Raw genomic sequence first — 17,974 nt, 5'->3', positions numbered from 1 at the left:
GTGGTAGTGGTTCTCAACTGATGGTCCATGGTGCCTTTTTTTTAGGTGGTTCACGAAAAAATTTTGATTGGCCTGGTGGTCCATGGACTGAAACGAGTTGAGGACCACTGCTCTATGGGATCCGACCATTCCTCTAATATTTGCATACTATGCCTATGTAAATCTTATAACAACAATGATATATAATATTCCTTTTCTCTACAACTACAGATTATGGGGACCTCTGACATCAGATTCGTAAAAGTAAGGGCATAACTCAAATAATTTCCAGCAGCACCATCTCAGTTGTACTGAGAATGGAATCAGCGAAAATGTGAAATTGACAAAACTCAGCTTCCAAGTCTCCACAAGGCAAATTGCATTTCACAGGAATAGCTGCAGATGTCTCTCCGGCCAATCTCCAGTAGCAGTCAAACTGGCAGTTTTGCTTTTGTCCTTTAAAACCCCAAACAAAAATCATTCCAAACCCTCCCAGAAGATCTCAAAAAGGAAGCCCCATGGTGATTGGGAAGGTACAGTACTGCCCTTTATTCTTCTTAGTTCTGTCTTAACAACCTCTCTCTCAGCAGTAGGAGAAGCTGTAGAGCTGCAACGAACATACATACATCAATAAAGATAAAAGCCCACTTTTCATACTGCAGAATACAAGTATATCAGGAGTATCTGTTGGCCTAAGGCAAAATGGCTAAAATTTCAGTAGAAGATCACCAGAGAATTGTGTTTCTGCATAAAGAAGGAAAAACTATTGGATGAAATAGCTCGCATCACTCAATTTTCAAGTTGTGGCATCCGAAGCATCATCAGCAATTGCAGAGAAACTCTCAGCACTTGCTGATGATGATCATCTCTCATTAACAACCCCAACAATGGAAGATCCAAAAAGCTAACAAGGATGAGCAACACTTGAAGATAATATATTTCAAGAAGAGAAAGAAGACAAGCGTTGAATTGACAACAGAACTGGCAGAAGGCACAGGTGATGTTGCCAATCCATCAACAGTATGACGGTCACTTTTGAAATCAAGTCCCATCTGCCATCCCATCAATACTAAACTTTTGAAACGGTCGTCCAGTCTGCCGACATTAGTTGGTGGACGTTAAAGACCCCACGATGGCCTTCACGAAGAGTATTCGAGCTATGATCGGCACCATGTCCAAATTCCAAATTCCTGTCCTAATTGCTACTGGAAGGGCAATGGCAAACCACCCTATATAACCCTTGCTCGGGTAGCTGCTTTGGTGGCAACGACTCTTTGTGAAGAGTATGGTACATCAGAGAGAGAGAGAGAGAGAGAGAGTCCCATATTTATGCTTGAGATGCTTTCCTAAACACCCCTGCACAAATCAAAAGCATCAATCAAAAGCTATTTTCGTAAATGAATAATGTTATAAATTGAGGATGCGTTTCTGGGTGGCAATTTTCACTCATTCTGATATAACCAAACAGTTCGAAAAACATGATAATACAAGGAGCTGATACTCTAGATTCCCTGCCTTTTGGGTGGTATGAGGATTAGGTTTGTTTAATATGAAAGCTAAATCTGGAACGGTTTTTGAAATATTATGCACACAAGCCAAGTTACCGAAATGGTTGCCATGGCAATATGATTCAGCCGTGATCTAAGCAGGTTGAGATAATGTCATGAGGAATAGATATCAGCAATATGAACGCTAAATGTTCAATATTTTTTGAAATATCGCATACACAAAAGTACATGGACGGATGATCGTTCGGTCGGGCAGCGCTCATGTTAATGTCCCTTGTCTCCGATCTTGTCGGAGGGGAAGGGGACAAAAATGAATCTGATGTTTAAATCTGACCCTATCTGGTTTCATGAATTGCTGACAGAGTTTAATGGATATCTGTTGAGATTGAAGAAGAAGGTATAAAGAAGTATAAAGACAAGCCTGGAGAGCTTTTTCCTCCTTATTCTTGTGCAACACCTTATAACAATACAATTTAGGCTGCACTCCATATTGAGGTCGTCTTCTATTAATATGGCCATCCCTTGCTCAAAGGAGCTGAAAGCTTTGGACAATTGTTTCGTTGTAAGTTGTTTTGTAGGTGGCGTCGGCCTTTCAGCATCTTCTTCATCCTCCCTTGCCCTTTGTTGCTCGAACTTCATCAGGTCTCTCCAATGAGACGGCAGCAGGTAGACCATGTCATCCTCGGTCCACTTGCTCGAACTCAGCTCTCTAACAGCTCGGTTTTCCACTCATGATGAAGGGTTTTGGGAACGTTTGACGCAAAAGCAAATGAGATTCCGCCTCTTCACTTTAATGCTTCACCCAGCATTTACCTGATCATCTGAAACATTCTCCTATGCTGTGGTGTTTCCAGGTCTGATGCTATCACATTCAGCATTGTTGGGGTGTTGGACATCTCTTATGTGGGCATCTCTTGACGAGATCATGTTATTGCACTTTACTGAGAAACTCTTGTTTGCTTTGTTTGCAGCATCTCCCGTGTTCCTCCACACACCAACTGATGTGACAGCACAAGCTGGCAGCAATGTGCAAGTGTTATGCAGTGCTCATGGGGACCCACTCCCTGTGGTCACTTGGACAAAGGTAAATTCACTTTCTAAACTCATATACAACTTAGGTATGTAAAATGTGGTTCAATAGCGATGTTGTAGTAAAACCTACACAATGTTCGACAATCTACCACATAAAATACAATGTCAGTTTGTGTATTTATACAGATGTCTGTCCCCCTTCATAAGGGTTGGTTTTAAAGGCCAATGTTTTAACACAACTTGTGCTGTGTGTGTTCACTATGGTCTGTTTTTGAGGATAAAACAAACTCAAAAAACATTTTCCATAAAAGAGTAATTATGTCTCTTCTATTGGATTTGTAGACGGTGGCTTGCAAATTGAGCCTCAAGGGCGGTGTGCAGAAGCGTTTTTTAAAAATAACAATAAATGTAAGGCACTGGGAGGTGTAACACACACTGAGCAAAACGAGTGTTATTTTACATCAGTAGGATGTCTAATAAATAAAGAAGACATATGCACACCTGACACTAGGCCAAGGCTTCAGACTTTGACACACTCACGAGGCTGCACCATCGAATAAACTGTTCCAACCCATCATTTTTATTGGCTTTTTACTAGTTTAGTATAATAGGAAGAGTTGTACATGATCTACGTCTTGCTTTACTTCTTTTATTTGAGGAGTGGGAATTGATTAAGGAGAGTATTTCAGTGGAGCTACTTAAACATATTGAGAAAAATCATGATTCCTACCCTTGAAATCAAATTCCATCCTCAAATGTAAAATGTGTATTTTATTTGAGGGGCAGTAGCACCACTGTTATGGACAAGTAATGGAATGAATGAACAAGAAAAGAGGAGAGAGAGAAGGTGAGAAACATTATTTAATGTTTCAGCAATTCTACAAGTACCGGAAATGAGAAAGAAATTATCGATAAAGATTTTGTGTACCTGCCCTAACCCTAACAACTTGTCAGTTTGTGTACCAGTGTACCTTGCCTAAACCAGTAATAATTCCGGTATAGGGTCCCTTCATTCAACTGCCCAGTCTTTCCCTTACTTGTTAGTTGTCCAGCTGTGTCAGTTGTCCACAAGATCTTGGGTAGGTTCACTGGAGGCATGAAGGTATGAACTGCTGGATGAGAGAAAGATGCTTGTTGAGAAATTCGTCCCATACTGTCTCTCAGGAGATGTGTATATGTGTATATATATATATATATATATGTCGGATTGGGACTTAGAACTTGGGACTCAGAAGACTCAGAGAAAGGAGCAACGGATATATTTATTAGAACTCGATACACAAGCTTGCGGAGAACAGGGAGTTGCAGGAAGCTCACACAAAATGACCAACACTACAACAAGATGCTCTGAAATAATTCGATTAGAACTTGCTTTATATAAGGAATATCGGGTGTGGTTTTAGCTCACAAGATACAGAGACAGAATGGGCTCATTGGCCCTCCCACCATAGTCCCATCCTGTTGTTCAGTTAGCTAGAGGAAGCTCATCCAAGGCCACTCATAGGTTAGCTCAGATAAGGAGATGGTCAGCCATATGTGGCAACATGTTTACAACTTTCTGTATAGAAACCTTGGTTGGGAAAGTACAAAAGGAGGGGACACTCATAAATGTGTCAACCCACAGGATATTGGCAAAGTTATGAAGCAGGCAGAGAGATAACAGCTGCAACCAAGGCCAGGGAAGGGGAACAAGAGATTGTGCCCACACAGGCCAAGAGCTCACAAGCACAGAACTCCTTATTAGGATATTACACATCCTCAATGCACAAGAAAGGACTAAGTATTATAAAAGAGTACAGCAATCAGTCAAAACAAAACATATAATTGGTTATACTTGGTAATTGGTAAAGCAGCAAGGATCAACAAAGGGGGAGGGGCATTACAGCTCCCTACATACCGCCCTTTTGGATCTAAGATACAAAGTTATCTACGAGCCAATCAAAGGCCTTTATTTCAAACAAAGCAGAAACAAATCAAACCAGGAAAGTCCTTCAACATATCACGCGAAGGCAGCCCAGTGAGCATGTCCCGTACCCAAAGCACCACACATACTCAGTAGGATGATTCGCGTCTGTATGTGAGTATACAAAGTATACAATGTAAGTCCGTATAAGCAGGGTGATCAAATGGCACGAAAAATCCTCCAAGAGAGGTGGGATAGACAGTGTAAAGGTTTCACTAAACATACCACGCGGATGCAGCCCAGTGAGCATGTCCCGTACCCGAGTACCACACATCGCACTCAGCAGGATGATCCGCGGGTATGTGGGTGTAAGTGGGTGTATGATGTAAGTCAGGTGTAGATGGGTGTATGAGGTGAGACCGTAGAGGCATGAAGATCGAATAGCGCGTCAAATCCACAATGAAGACCTCTGATTCCACTGGGGTCCACACCCAGGAAGATCTCCCGACCCACCCTTGGAGCACAGAGGTGCGGCCAGGACTCCCCCCTGACGGGAGCTCGCCCAAGCTTACCCAAGTGAAATCCTTGTAGATCTTCAGCGCTCAATCGATATTCATGTTCATGAGGTCTCTTACATGCTGGTGATCTGGGGAAGACACAACATCGTCAGTATCAGGTGGCTCAAACCTATGGCCATAAAACAAAGCATAACGGTCCAAAGGAGGGAGAGCAACTTCCTTTGGGTCAAAGTCGAGATCGTCCGAGGCGATGCTGCTTCCATCGCTGCTATCCCTGGACGAATTCGTAAAACAATCAGATTCGGAACTCAGAGTATCTCCACGATCGAGTTCCTCTCCATCCGGGCTTGGGGTTGCAGTTGGGTCCAAATCCAGGATTGGGTCAGTGACGTTTGACTCACTGTGGGCTTGTGAGACATAAAGGTGAGCTCGTGAAATGTAAAGAGGCAAGGCCTGCATTGAGACATAAACATCAGTCGGGGACCCTTGCGAGTGGTCCCCATCATCATTGGTAACATCATCAGTAACATTATTCTCAGGTGGCGTAGGCCTGCGGCGTCGGCGGCCAGCAATAGTCATAGCCTTACACATCGAGAAGAAACGAGAGGAGTCCCTTAGGAACTCGTTGACGTCTGCATGCGACGTGTTGGGGCCCAGAGTAATCGGCCTCCTGGCAGCCTGAAATGCTTCGAGGTCCGCAAAAGTGTAATCAACATCATTATCGGTAATATCAACAATGGAAGAACAATCTTCGGAAGCGGAGATCTCATTGTCGCGGCCCAGTGGCTCGTTCGGGTCGTCGTTCCAGGATCCGCGGTCTGCAGTCACGTCGATGGCCGGTGTGTCATCTGGACCTGCGATCAGCTTGTCGATCATCACCATGGCCTTTTCTGTTGTCGTCTTCAGTGTCCATCCTGTGGAAAACTTTCTCACACACGCAAGGACTAAAGCCTTGATTATTACACAACTAACCACGATTCCAAGGACTATTGCCAAGGCGGTCAATACCCACTTTACTATCGTACCTGTCCACCCTTTGAACCAGTCAGTAAGCCACTGGTGGGAGGCTTCTCGATCCATTCGATCCCTTGTCAATATATGAGCACTTTCCCTTAACCTTATAATAGCAGCACTGACCCCCTGTGAAGGATCAGGAATAAAAGTACAACATCTACCCTCAATTATCCCACATACCCCTCCTCGTTCTGCCAGTAGCATATCTAACGCGACCCTATTTTGCATAACCATTGTACGCAGGTGGACAACTGTGTCCAACATTTCGTCATGTGCTGTAGCGGTGGCGTTGGCCACACTTTCTAAGATTAACGCAATTTTGTCAATGCGGTAACTGCTCATGACCGTCCCAGCCCATGGGAAGAAGAAACCAACGGCCTTCTCCCAATCAGCGCCGTGTAAGGTGGTGGTGTCGTCGTCGTGCCAATAGGTGCTTCGTTGTGTCCTTATGAGTGCCGGGGTATTATGCAAGTGTTGTCGCATTTCCTTTTCTGGGAAAACTGATCCTAAATAGCAAATACCTCCCCAATTATCAGGTAAATACGGGTAAGCTTTGTTCCCGCATACAAACATGGTCCCGTGTGGAGCCACTAAATGAGTGGTCATGCAAGTGCGAAGGTCTGGGATAGTGTTTGTTCCGTTTTCCCCTTCCCATGCCAACTGGAGGTGTGTGAGGTTATGTAAAGGCGAACTTGTAACATTTACTAACAGCATGTGTTGCCCTTTCCTAGGGTCCGCGAGGAGGGTATCTCTGCACACGGATTTACCTACCATTATTTGGCCCTTTCCTTCTAAGCAGAGGGCCCCCTTAGCCGGCTTAACCCAAACCGGCGCCGGACGTTCCTCGAAGTGTCGGGACTCGATGGGGGGAGAGTACTGAAAAACTCGTTTACACACGGTTCCGTCAGAACCTTGGCCTGTCAGGGTTGTACTAAGGCATTTGGTGTCTAGTGGCTTCGAGCACAAATCATTGAGTGATAGAGGTAACACTACCATTGGTATTCCTGCTGTGCTGGTGCGGGGAAGGTGCATACACATCCAACACCGTGTCCTATTCTGTAATGTGGCCATATGCCGTGCGACCTTCCAGTATGTGTTCTCCTCTGGCTTCCTTCTTACTTCCTGGGCAGGCGGGGTTTTAATGACATAGGCGGCGCAACTAGGTCGTAAGTAGGGTGTAGTTCCATTTGGGATTGTCGTGCGAGGGGGCCATATTCCACATTCGAGTATCATTGCTGTATCCGGGCCAATGGGGGTATAATGCAATAAGAGGGTAGTATTTTCGATGCCCTTGCCCCATCGATATCCTGGGGCATATCGGCTGCTTATGTCCCCAGTGTATGTTCCATTTTCCACTTTCCTAACCTTAGTCAGGACTAGGCGTGGTCTTGTCATGCGTGCCTGTGGTGTCTTATTGTGTACCACTATAGCTTCCACCCATCTTACAGATAACCACTTAAAGCTTGTTTCCAGGTTACAGCAATTCACCGCTATTTTGTCTCCCCAGCGAGCCGTTATATACTTGACGGGGTAGAGGGGAAATGCTGAATAGTTGTCGGGTCCTGGGTACTTGGGGAGGTCCTTTATCGATAGCTCAAAGTGCAAGAGCCTATCTTTGGCAGGGGGTTTTCGGCAGCTGCCCAGAATTCCTATCATCATGACCGTCATCGCCGCCCTTAGGAGACTGTAGTGCCCTAGACGGTGCATTGTCTTCGGCAGTGTGAGGTGTAGTGTCTTGTGTGGCTTGTGGTGCGGGGATGGACAACTTACAATGGGTGGCGTGAATCCACGAAGGTTTACCCTCGCAGAAGACTGCCGTCGGTGTGACCAGTAGCACCTGGAATGGTCCCTTCCACCGTGGCTCCAAAGCAGCCTTGCGGGTGAAGTGCTTTACGAGCACCCAGTCGCCGGCCTGGAAGTCGTGGATGGCGTGGCCTATTGGTTCAGGCAGCGCCTCTCGTACTCGAGCATGGATGCTGCGTGCCACATTGGACAAGCCTATGCAAAATCTCAAAAGCATGTCATCCATTCCTGGCAAAGCAAGGGTGGACATGTCCGTTGGTGCTGAAACGGGCAAGCTCATAGGTCGTCCCATTAATATTTCGTGGGGGGAAAGGCCCGTAGTGCGACCCGGGGTGGAACGGATGCTCATCAACGCAAGCGGGAGAGCCTCTGGCCACCTCAAGCCTGTGTCTGCGCAAAGTTTCGCTAGTTTATTCTTTAAAGTCTTATTCGTTCGTTCCACAAGTCCCGATGACTGTGGGTGGTAAACGCAATGGAAGGACTGTTTAACGCCCAACGCCTTCAGGATGCCCTTGACCACCTGCGCCGTGAAATGGCCCCCTTGATCCGACGAGATTATCTGGGGAATGCCAAATCTGCACATAAAATCCCTTACGAGGCGCTTCGCTACTGTCGGGGCATCGGACTTGACGCATGGGTAGGCTTCGACCCATTTGGTGAACGTATCTACGATTACCAACACATAGCGAAACGACATGCTTGGTTCCAATTCTGTAAAATCGAACTCGATAGTTGCGAACGGCCCACTAGGCGGGGGCCGTCCCCCGTCATGTGCATGTCTCGGCGGCGCCCCTCTATTGTGTTGCTGGCAGACCACGCACGATCGGCACACTTCGGATACAATCCGTGACAGACCTGGCGCTGCCCAAGTGTAGTTTATCTGTCCCATCACCCCCCTCTGGCACACATGACCATTCTGATGAGCCATGCGTGCCAGCCAAGGCAATAAAGCCTGGGGTGCTTTAGGTTTCTCGTCAAGGGTCCATATTTCGCCTGGCCCGAGGCGTATCGCCCCTCGCTTTAGCCAGTCCTCGTGTTCGGCCGTCGGTGCAGCGTTCTGCAAATTTATGATATCGTCCTTAGTTGGTGTGGCGGGTGGTCCCACAGTCGGTATGTCAGCGATCTGTGCGGATGTCTTCTTTGCTCGTGTCACCATCGGCATGTTGCGTTCTATCCGTTGGTTGGCGGCCTTTCCTGCCGCCTCGTCCGCCCTTGCATTGCCCCGGGCAACATCAGTGTCCGCCCTTTGGTGGCCACGACATTTAATTACCGCGATAGCGCGGGGAAGTAAAATGCTTCGGAGGAGCCCTTCTACCAACGCGCCATTTTTTATCACTGAACCTGCCGATGTGAGAAAACCTCTCATCTTCCAGATGGCCCCTTTATCGTGGACTACGCCGTGAGCGTAGGCCGAATCTGTGTAAACGTTGACGGCAAGGCCTTCCGCCAAGCTGCACGCTCTGGTCAAGGCGCACAGCTCCGCCTGCTGTGCGGAAAATGTAGGTGGAAGACGCCCGCTTTCTACCGTTTCGCTATCCGAGCACACGGCGTACCCGGACAACAGGGACCCGTCCCATGCGCGCCTAGCTGATCCATCGACATAATATGTACAGTCGGGGTATTCTAGGGGATTGTCCTTTAAATCCGATCGCACCGTGGAGACTAGCTGCACCACGTCGGCGCACACATGGGGTTCGCCCTCCTCAGGGGTGGGCATCAGTGAGGCTGGGTTGAGTGTCGTGCAACGTTCGATCGTGATGTTGGCTGCAGTGATCAGTGCGGATTCGTATTGCATTAATCTAGTGTTAGACAAATGCTGTGTGCTTCGCTGTAACAACAGCGAAGTGACGCAATGCGGTACCCGTAGCGTTACTGGGTGTCCCATGACGATGTCCGCTGTTCTTTCTACTGCGTACCTGGCCGCTGCCACGGCTTGCAGGCACACCGGAAACCCTCGTTCGACCGGGTCTAACCTTTTACTAAAGTAGGCTACCGGCCGCTCCTTATCCCCATGGGTCTGTGTCAAAACTGACTGGGCGAAACCTCCCACGGCGTGAGTGTAAAGGGTAAATGGTTTCGCATAATCCGGGAGTCCTAATGACGGTGCCGTGACCAACGCCTTTTTCAGCCCGTCGAAACATCGCCTCAATTCATCCGTCCATACCAAATCGTCCGGGGCGTTTGATTTGGTCGCCTCGTACAGTGGTTTAGCCAGCAGCGCAAAATCAAGTATCCAAGTGTGGCAATATCCCGTCATACCTAGGAAGCGCAGCATTTGCCGTTGCGAGCGAGGGCGAGGCAGCTCCATGATAGCGGTCACCCGTCCAGCATCCAATTCTCGTTTTCCGTGCGAAATGGCGTGTCCCAAGTAAGTTACAACCTTCCGCACAAACTGAAGTTTTGGTCTGCCTACTTTGTGGCCTTTGGCCGCCAAGGCCTTTAATAGAGCCATGGAATCCATTTCGCACGCCTCCTTTGAAGGGGAGCAAATCAACAAATCGTCAACGTATTGCAGCAACACTGACCCTCCCTTCAATTCCACATCCGCCAGGTCGTGGTGCAGCGCCCGGGAAAACAGAGTGGGGCTATCTGAAAACCCCTGAGGTAGTACTGTCCAAGTATACTGGCGCCCCCTATGGGTGAAAGCGAACAAGTATTGTGACTCAGTCGCGATGGGCACAGAGAAAAACGCAGAACAAAGATCGATAACTGTGAAGTATGTTGCGTCTGGCGGGATTGACATCATGAGGGTTTCTCCATTTGGAACTAGTGGGTGTATGCCCTGTATCACCTTGTTCACCTCCCTTAAATCCTGTACAAACCTCCATTTGTCCTTTGACGGCTTTTTTACTGGCAAAATTGGTGTATTACATGGGCTGTTTGTTTCCACGATAATTTTCTGTTCCACTAGGGATTGAATTACTGGTGCTATGCCTACGTCGGCCTCAGGTCGTAGTTTATACTGTTTTACGTTTGGCAAGCGCATCCCCGGCTGCACTGCTATCACTAGAGGTTTGGCGTCTCGCATCCGTCCAACCTCACCGTCGCTCTTAGGCCATAAATTGTCTGGCACCTCCGCTAGGAGGTAATCTGACTCACCCGGGTCCGTCAGCACTGCCCTCATGGCATAGGTGCCCTTAGGAGGCAACTCTGCTACTTCGAACACTCCATCCCTCCGTTGTGTCTTGAAGTCAATTGAGAACCCTTCGCCATTTTGGAGCCGTTTCAAAGTCCAGCGGCCTCTCTTACTCCGATAACCTTGTAAGGGAACTTCTCGTAACCGCCCCACCATCCAACCTACACTTTCCGGCGGCCACCCCTTGGCAGTGGTGAGGGTAACATGGGCGGCCGCTCCTTCGGGGTATTGGGTCAACGCACGCTGACTCGAGGTTAGGACTGCCTCGATTCCTATTCCCTCACGGCCTATCCATATCCGTGATAAGTGTAAAGGCGTGCGCTCGCCCAGCTTTTCCTTAACCTTCTCTCGATAATTTTCATCCTCGCCCGTTGCATCATAGTACGCAGTGCAATGGGGTGGATTATCCTTTAAGTTTTTTATCGAAATTTGGTGCAGTTGTAGCCAATCTCGCAGAACTGAACTGTCCAAACACACATTATCTATGATATGCGTCCAAGTAGCCAGAGCCCCTTCATCCAAGCGCCACCAATACGCGGTGGGGCCGGGCCGAGACAATGCCGTCATTACCAAGTCGCGTTTAGATTCCGCGACGTCTACAAAAACTCCCTCCTCTGTACATGAGATTTGACAGCCCAATCGGCACAACAAGTCCCGTCCCAACAAATTTGTCGGGGCGGTAGTGGTCATCAAGAACGCATGTTTAGCCTCCAGCGGGCCGCATGTTACTCGCACTTCCTCCGAAATAGGGAGCGCTTGGGGTAAACCCGAAACACCCAGTATTTGAACGTTCCTCGCCGTGGGGCGCAAAGAGGGCAATTGCCCCTCGTTAATTGTGCTGCGAGTCGCGCCCGTATCGACGAGAAATTCTAATTGTTTTCCCTCCACGTCCAACGTCAAGGTTGGTTCCTCTGCCGGTGTCATGGTCAAGAGAGGACACTCCTTGGGCGACCCGCCAGCGTCCCGTCAATAGGCCCCTCTATTGTATTGGGGCGAAAACCCCTTACGAGCATTTGGGCAATCACGTATCCAGTGTCCCATTTGCTTGCAATAATGGCACGGTTCCTGCGGAACCGGTGGTGTGGAGGGCATAGGTCGTCCCTCTACAGCGCCCCTTCCGCCCAGCCGGCGTTCTGGCGGCCCCCTCTGTGACTGGTTTACTGGTTGCCATTGCGGCGGACCCCGAGGCGGGGCCCAGTTCCCCCTTGGCCCATTCTGCATCCCACTATTGGGGGGTGGTCCAGGGGTTTGGAGAAGGGGTCTTGGTGGATACCAATTTTGGGGAGGGGGCCCTTCTACGGTCCAAGTTTGAGGGTTTTGAGGAGGAGGGGGAAGAGGGGGTGGTATTGTCCATTGCTGTCTTATCTCGTCCATATTAATTAGTCCAAAGTCCTCAGCAGTACAACCTTCGCAGTCGTTACCTTCGCGGTGGATCCACTCTCCGTTGGGGAATTGGCCCCTATAGAAAGGCAAACCGCTCCTCCCGTGGTCCTCATAACCCCGGACAGGCCCCCACTTCTGGCACTGTTCGCGTATGTAGTTCTGACTCTGATCCCCCTTTTTATTTTGATTAAATTGAGCCCGTTTCTCCTGGACAAACATTTGCAATATTTCCTCCTTAATATCCTTCTTCTCCTCTAAGGAGGAACCCGGGCATTGTTCCAGCTTGTCGCATAATTCGTTGGTTGTCATTCCCTTCCAGCCGAAGAGGACGGACTGTACCTGTTTCTTTAATATCGGCCGAAGCCCCTCGATTAGATATTGATTTACCAATGGTTGGGGTAGCCCTCCCAGCTGCATCGGACCCAGTCCTCCCCAGCACGCGATGGCCTTTTCCAACCTTTCTCGGTAATCTCCAATTTGTTCTCCTGGTTTTTGTTTTATGGCCCCGATTTTTCCCCAATCCGGACCCCCTGCTGGCAACAGCGCATGTTCGATGGCATCCAGCAGCCGGACCTTCAGTGCCTCCCATTGCGCTAGTGTTATCTGGCCCGGTCCTGCTGCCCTTGGGTTGACTGGCGGCCAGTGTGCTCTTTGTCTAGCCCTTTCCCATACTTTGGGTGGGAGCACGGATACTCCCATATGAGTTACGTCTCGATAGTCGCACTCGCCAGCTAAAAACCAATTCGACATGGTTGGCACTATCTGCCGTGGATCCTCAATAAGCAAATGTTGAATCCTTTCCCGCATTACCGTTAAAGAGGATTCTTTCCATGGTACCCTTTCTCGAACCCCCTGACCTTGAGCATTAACTCCAATAATTTGTACGGGGCACAATGTTTTCCTTCCCATTGTTTCCTGACATTCCAATGGGGTAGTTTGTGAGGTCTCTTTCCCATTACAACCTACCAGTGAGGGGTATAACCCATCCTGTCCTATCGGTGGCGGGAACCCTGTGATGTCGGTCCCGTCATCTATTCCGTTAGCCCCGAGTTGTGCAAACGGACTTCCCTGGCTCGGGTGGTTCTGGGGTATCGGGGGCGCGATGGTAGCGGGGTTACAGGGAGGTGGTGGCGGGAGCGCAGAAAGGATAGGTGGTGCCTGAAACCCCGGGACAGGGCTTAGGTCTGGGGCTGGGGAGGGTAGATTGGTCACTACTTCCCCTACCGCAGGGTCTGGGTTTTCAACGAGCGACATCAGTCGCGCGTTGGCCTGCCTCTCTATTTCTTTAATCGCTTCATCCTGCACTTTATTCGCCTGTTTCCTCAGTCCCTTGAGTTTTGTTACCTCACCAGCCAAGCTGGCCTGTTTCGACTTTGCGTGTCGCTTCATCGCTTCTTCCTTCCACCAACCAAAGACTTTCCAATAGTCAGGCGGGAAGTGTTTCGTGGCCTGTTCCAACTTTTCTAATGCCTCATACAACGCGTCCAATTTTTCCAGCGCAAAAGACCCTCCTTCGGGCCACGGTTCACCTAAACCTTAGTCAGCGCAACCCATGACTTCCCTGGTCTCGCAGCATCATAGCCATACCTCCGAAACATGAAAAATGCTGGGGTATTTCTAAGCGGTTCACCTGCCTTTACAGTCTTATTACCCATCCTGTTCCCCATCCTAGGAAAATTTAGTTTACCGACGTAGCCTTGTACCCGTGAGGATCGCCCGCCTCGCGGTACAGCCGTCTACCTAACTCTGAGAGGCTCGCAGCCTTGTACCCGTGAGGATCGCCCGCCTCACGGTACAGCCACGCTACCTACTCTCCTGAGAGGATCGCCCGCCTACTCAGCCGTCTAACCTACCCTTACTATACTCTCCTGGCGTCCTACGCCCTTATAATACTGCTAACCTTACTTATAATTCCAACGTCTCCCGGGTAGGCCTCGGATCGGGATGCCGCCCTTATCCTTACCCTCACAACCCAGAGATCTATTACTCCTTATCCACAGGCGCCCAACATGGGGCACTTCCCCTTACGTAACGTTACCCTGACGAGTCCATAAACAGTCAGTTGCTCCGGGACCCAAGCGGTCCGTATTTAAATTTAGGTTCGTGGATCAGGTTTGAGCAGGGAACGGAACAAACGGCACCCGAGCAAGAGAGTGGGTTACAATTTGGACTGACCCCCAGGCTGAAAAGGAAAAACAAAAGAAAACCACAGCTCACCTGACCCGGATCAATTGCCAGCTGGTCTCACCACTCACTTGCCTGGGACCGCGTCCCGGACCGCACAGACTGATCCCACCGCTGCCACCACTTGTCGGATTGGGACTTAGAACTTGGGACTCAGAAGACTCAGAGAAAGGAGCAACGGATATATTTATTAGAACTCGATACACAAGCTTGCGGAGAACAGGGAGTCGCAGGAAGCTCACACAAAATGACCAACACTACAACAAGATGCTCTGAAATAATTCGATTAGAACTTGCTTTATATAAGGAATATCGGGTGTGGTTTTAGCTCACAAGATACAGAGACAGAATGGGCTCATTGGCCCTCCCACCATAGTCCCATCCTGTTGTTCAGTTAGTTAGAGGAAGCTCATCCAAGGCCACTCATAGGTTAGCTCAGATAAGGAGATGGTCAGCCATATGTGGCAACATGTTTACAACTTTCTGTATAGAAACCTTGGTTGGGAAAGTACAAAAGGAGGGGACACTCATAAATGTGTCAACCCACAGGATATTGGCAAAGTTATGAAGCAGGCAGAGAGATAAAAGCTGCAACCAAGGCCAGGGAAGGGGAACAAGAGATTGTGCCCACACAGGCCAAGAGCTCACAAGCACAGAACTCCTTATTAGGATATTACACATCCTCAATGCACAAGAAAGGACTAAGTATTATAAAAGAGTACAGCAATCAGTCAAAACAAAACATATAATTGGTTATACTTGGTAATTGGTAAAGCAGCAAGGATCAACAAAGGGGGAGGGGCATTACAGCTCCCTACATATATATATATATATATATATATATATATATATATATATATATATATATATATATATATATATATATATATATATATATATATATATATATATAGATAGATATATATATATATGTATATATATATGTATATATATATGTATATATACATATATATGTATATATATATATATATATACATATTATTACGGTCCGCGGATTAGATGTTATTTTACCGAGCGGAGGTATAACCACGGCCGAACAGTTGTTCCCCACTAGACCCGATTCACCCAACGTCGGCCGTATCGCGCCACAGCTACTCAATCTGGAAAACTCTAAAGCGACCGAATGCAAAGAGGAAGAAGACGTACAGAAGAGTAACGGGATTTATTATTATTTACACATAAGCAAAAAGGAGCAGTCACGATTATGTACAGGGACATGAGACGCAGGTGACACAGTGCAAATTATTAACTTATACAGACTTAGTTACTACCCAGGACAGAACAAACAAAGACGACTCACACGGGGAATTGCAGGGTGGATTGGCTGGAAGGAGGTGTGTGGCTGGAGGGGGAGGACGGCACGGAGCTGGCTGGAGCTTGATCCCGCACGGGACGTCGGGCTGGACCTCGACGGCCGCTGATGCCACCGATCCTGTCGTGTGCATGGGATCACGGGTCGGATCACGGGTCGGATCACGGGTCGGATCACGGTCGGAGCCGACGCGCTGGTGGGGGGTCTGGCGTGGCGGGTTCTCTCCTCTCTCTTTCTTTTGTCCAACCACTCTTTCTCCAACACAACCACTCAACGCAACCACTGACCACCCCTGACGACCAACTCAGCTCTTGTCATGGACCTCTCTTTTCAGACTCATCTCCTTGTCTCTGTAAAAGCGCATCTCTCGTGGGGGCGTCTCTCATGGGTTATATATAGCCCCACCCTTGAACCTTTGCGAACCTCCCCGATCGCTCTTCCTCCGCCCTCTCAAACCAAACCCCTCGTGCTCGGTTGGTTGTTCGGGGCTGGCTCACTCCTCCCCTCTTATGACGAGGTGGAGACACGCCTTTCTTCCCCAACCCTGCCTCGTGGCCAATGGTGGTTGAAGAAAACCGCCCAAAATGCAGTTGGCCATTGAAATGAAATGAAAGGGGATCTACTCTTATTTCACTTGGTGCAATGGAGTCTTTAAATTAATGGGAGACACAGCCTTACCCTAAGACACATAATAAGATATAAGCTACTGAACAAGGGGTTTATCGGGTCCTGCAATGTGGTGTTTATGGAATAACTACCGAGACGCCCTTTTTATCTTTACACTACGGAGGTATTTACAAGGAATCATGACATTTACAAGGGGTGATCTTTACAACAATTTACACTACAACAACAACAAAAAAAAAAACCATTCTCATATCCACAACAATATATATATATATATATATATATATATATATATATATATATATATATATATATATATATATATATATATATATATATATATATACATATATATATATATATATATATATATATATATATATATATATATATTATATATATATATTATATATATATATATATATTGTTGCGGATCTTGAGCCTGTCGACGTACTGAGGGGGGATTAAGCCCTGCTCCCCATCGAGCTTCGAGTCCACGAGGCCGTTACCCACTCTACACTCGTGGGGGCGGATTGCTGAGCAATTCCCTCCGCCAAACCTGCAGCAAGCGCGTGGAAGGGTTTCCGGTCACAACCCAGGTACCTTCGATACACATGCCGCTGCGCGGACGGGGGCTGGACCTCACACGAGTCACGCTGGTCTTTAACGCCGAGCGGTTTGCGTGTCGCGTAACTCGTGCCGTTAATTACTATGAACCCGATGGAGTGGTTTTATCCCGTGCAATGCGAGGCCAATGGTGAAGGAACGAAAACGGCCAAGTTGGAAACAAGCACAGGTTTATTCACAAATGTACACTGGTGAGAGAAATGAGACACAGAAGAGAAACTTAACAGTCCTTACTTACGTTTGCCAGACAAGGGCCCTCTGACTCGCTCGGGGAAGGGGAGGAACAAGAGGACACGCACAAAGCGTGGCCGCTTAGTGCAGCTCGCCCTGGATGGCTTGTTGGGCATTTCCCCTCGATGATGTTCACGGCAGGGACGTCGGCCTCATTCGTGCACGAACGGGAATCCACGCAGCGCGTCCCGAAGCCAGCGAGGCAAGGCGCACGTGCAGGGAGTCCAGGAAGGGAGATCATAGGAGTCCAGGGCCAAGAGAGAGATCGTCCTGTGAGAGCCTGAATCCCAAGAGAGAGCGGGGGCAAAAGAGAGACCAGAGCCAGGGAGAACGGGGGCAGCAGAGAGCGAGTTTGGGGGTCCGGGCCGGGTCTTATATCCCCGCGGAGCCCCACTAGAATGTTCCATGGGCCTCCACTGGCCGCCGGGGGTCACGTGTCGTGATAGCCCCTCATCAGTTACTCCCCTTAGTTCTCATTGGCCGCCGTTGCTGGCCACTCCCCTTTAGCTCTCATTGGTCGCCGTTGTTGGCCACTCCCCTTTAGCTCCCATTGGCTGTTTGCTGCTTACCAGCCACGCCCTCCAGCTCCTCCCTCAGGCCTGTTAGACTTGCCCTAGGCCCACCACATGGCATTCCAGGCTCCAAGAGGCCTACCCTTACTTTACCTGCCTCAACACATACTAACACTGGGAAGGA

The 17,974-nt window shown here is 48.6% G+C and overlaps 1 protein-coding gene across 1 annotated transcript in view; it reads left to right on the top strand.

Moving 5' to 3' along the window:
• Positions 1 to 17,974, top strand: part of PXDN (peroxidasin) — a gene marked incomplete in the record, with an annotated part of 235,630 nt that overhangs the window by 121,717 nt on the left and 95,939 nt on the right. Inside the window, 1 exon segment of the mRNA XM_078786805.1 lies at positions 2,459 to 2,571. Coding sequence (XP_078642931.1) covers positions 2,459 to 2,571 — 113 coding nt within the window.

Source organism: Myxine glutinosa, chromosome 11 (genome assembly GCF_964187855.1).
Source record: "Myxine glutinosa chromosome 11, kmMyxGlut1.1, whole genome shotgun sequence".
In the NCBI taxonomy this organism is placed as follows: domain Eukaryota; kingdom Metazoa; phylum Chordata; class Myxini; order Myxiniformes; family Myxinidae; genus Myxine; species Myxine glutinosa.
The sequence above is the reverse complement of the archived record's forward strand: the minus strand, read 5'-3'. Positions and strand labels throughout refer to the sequence as shown.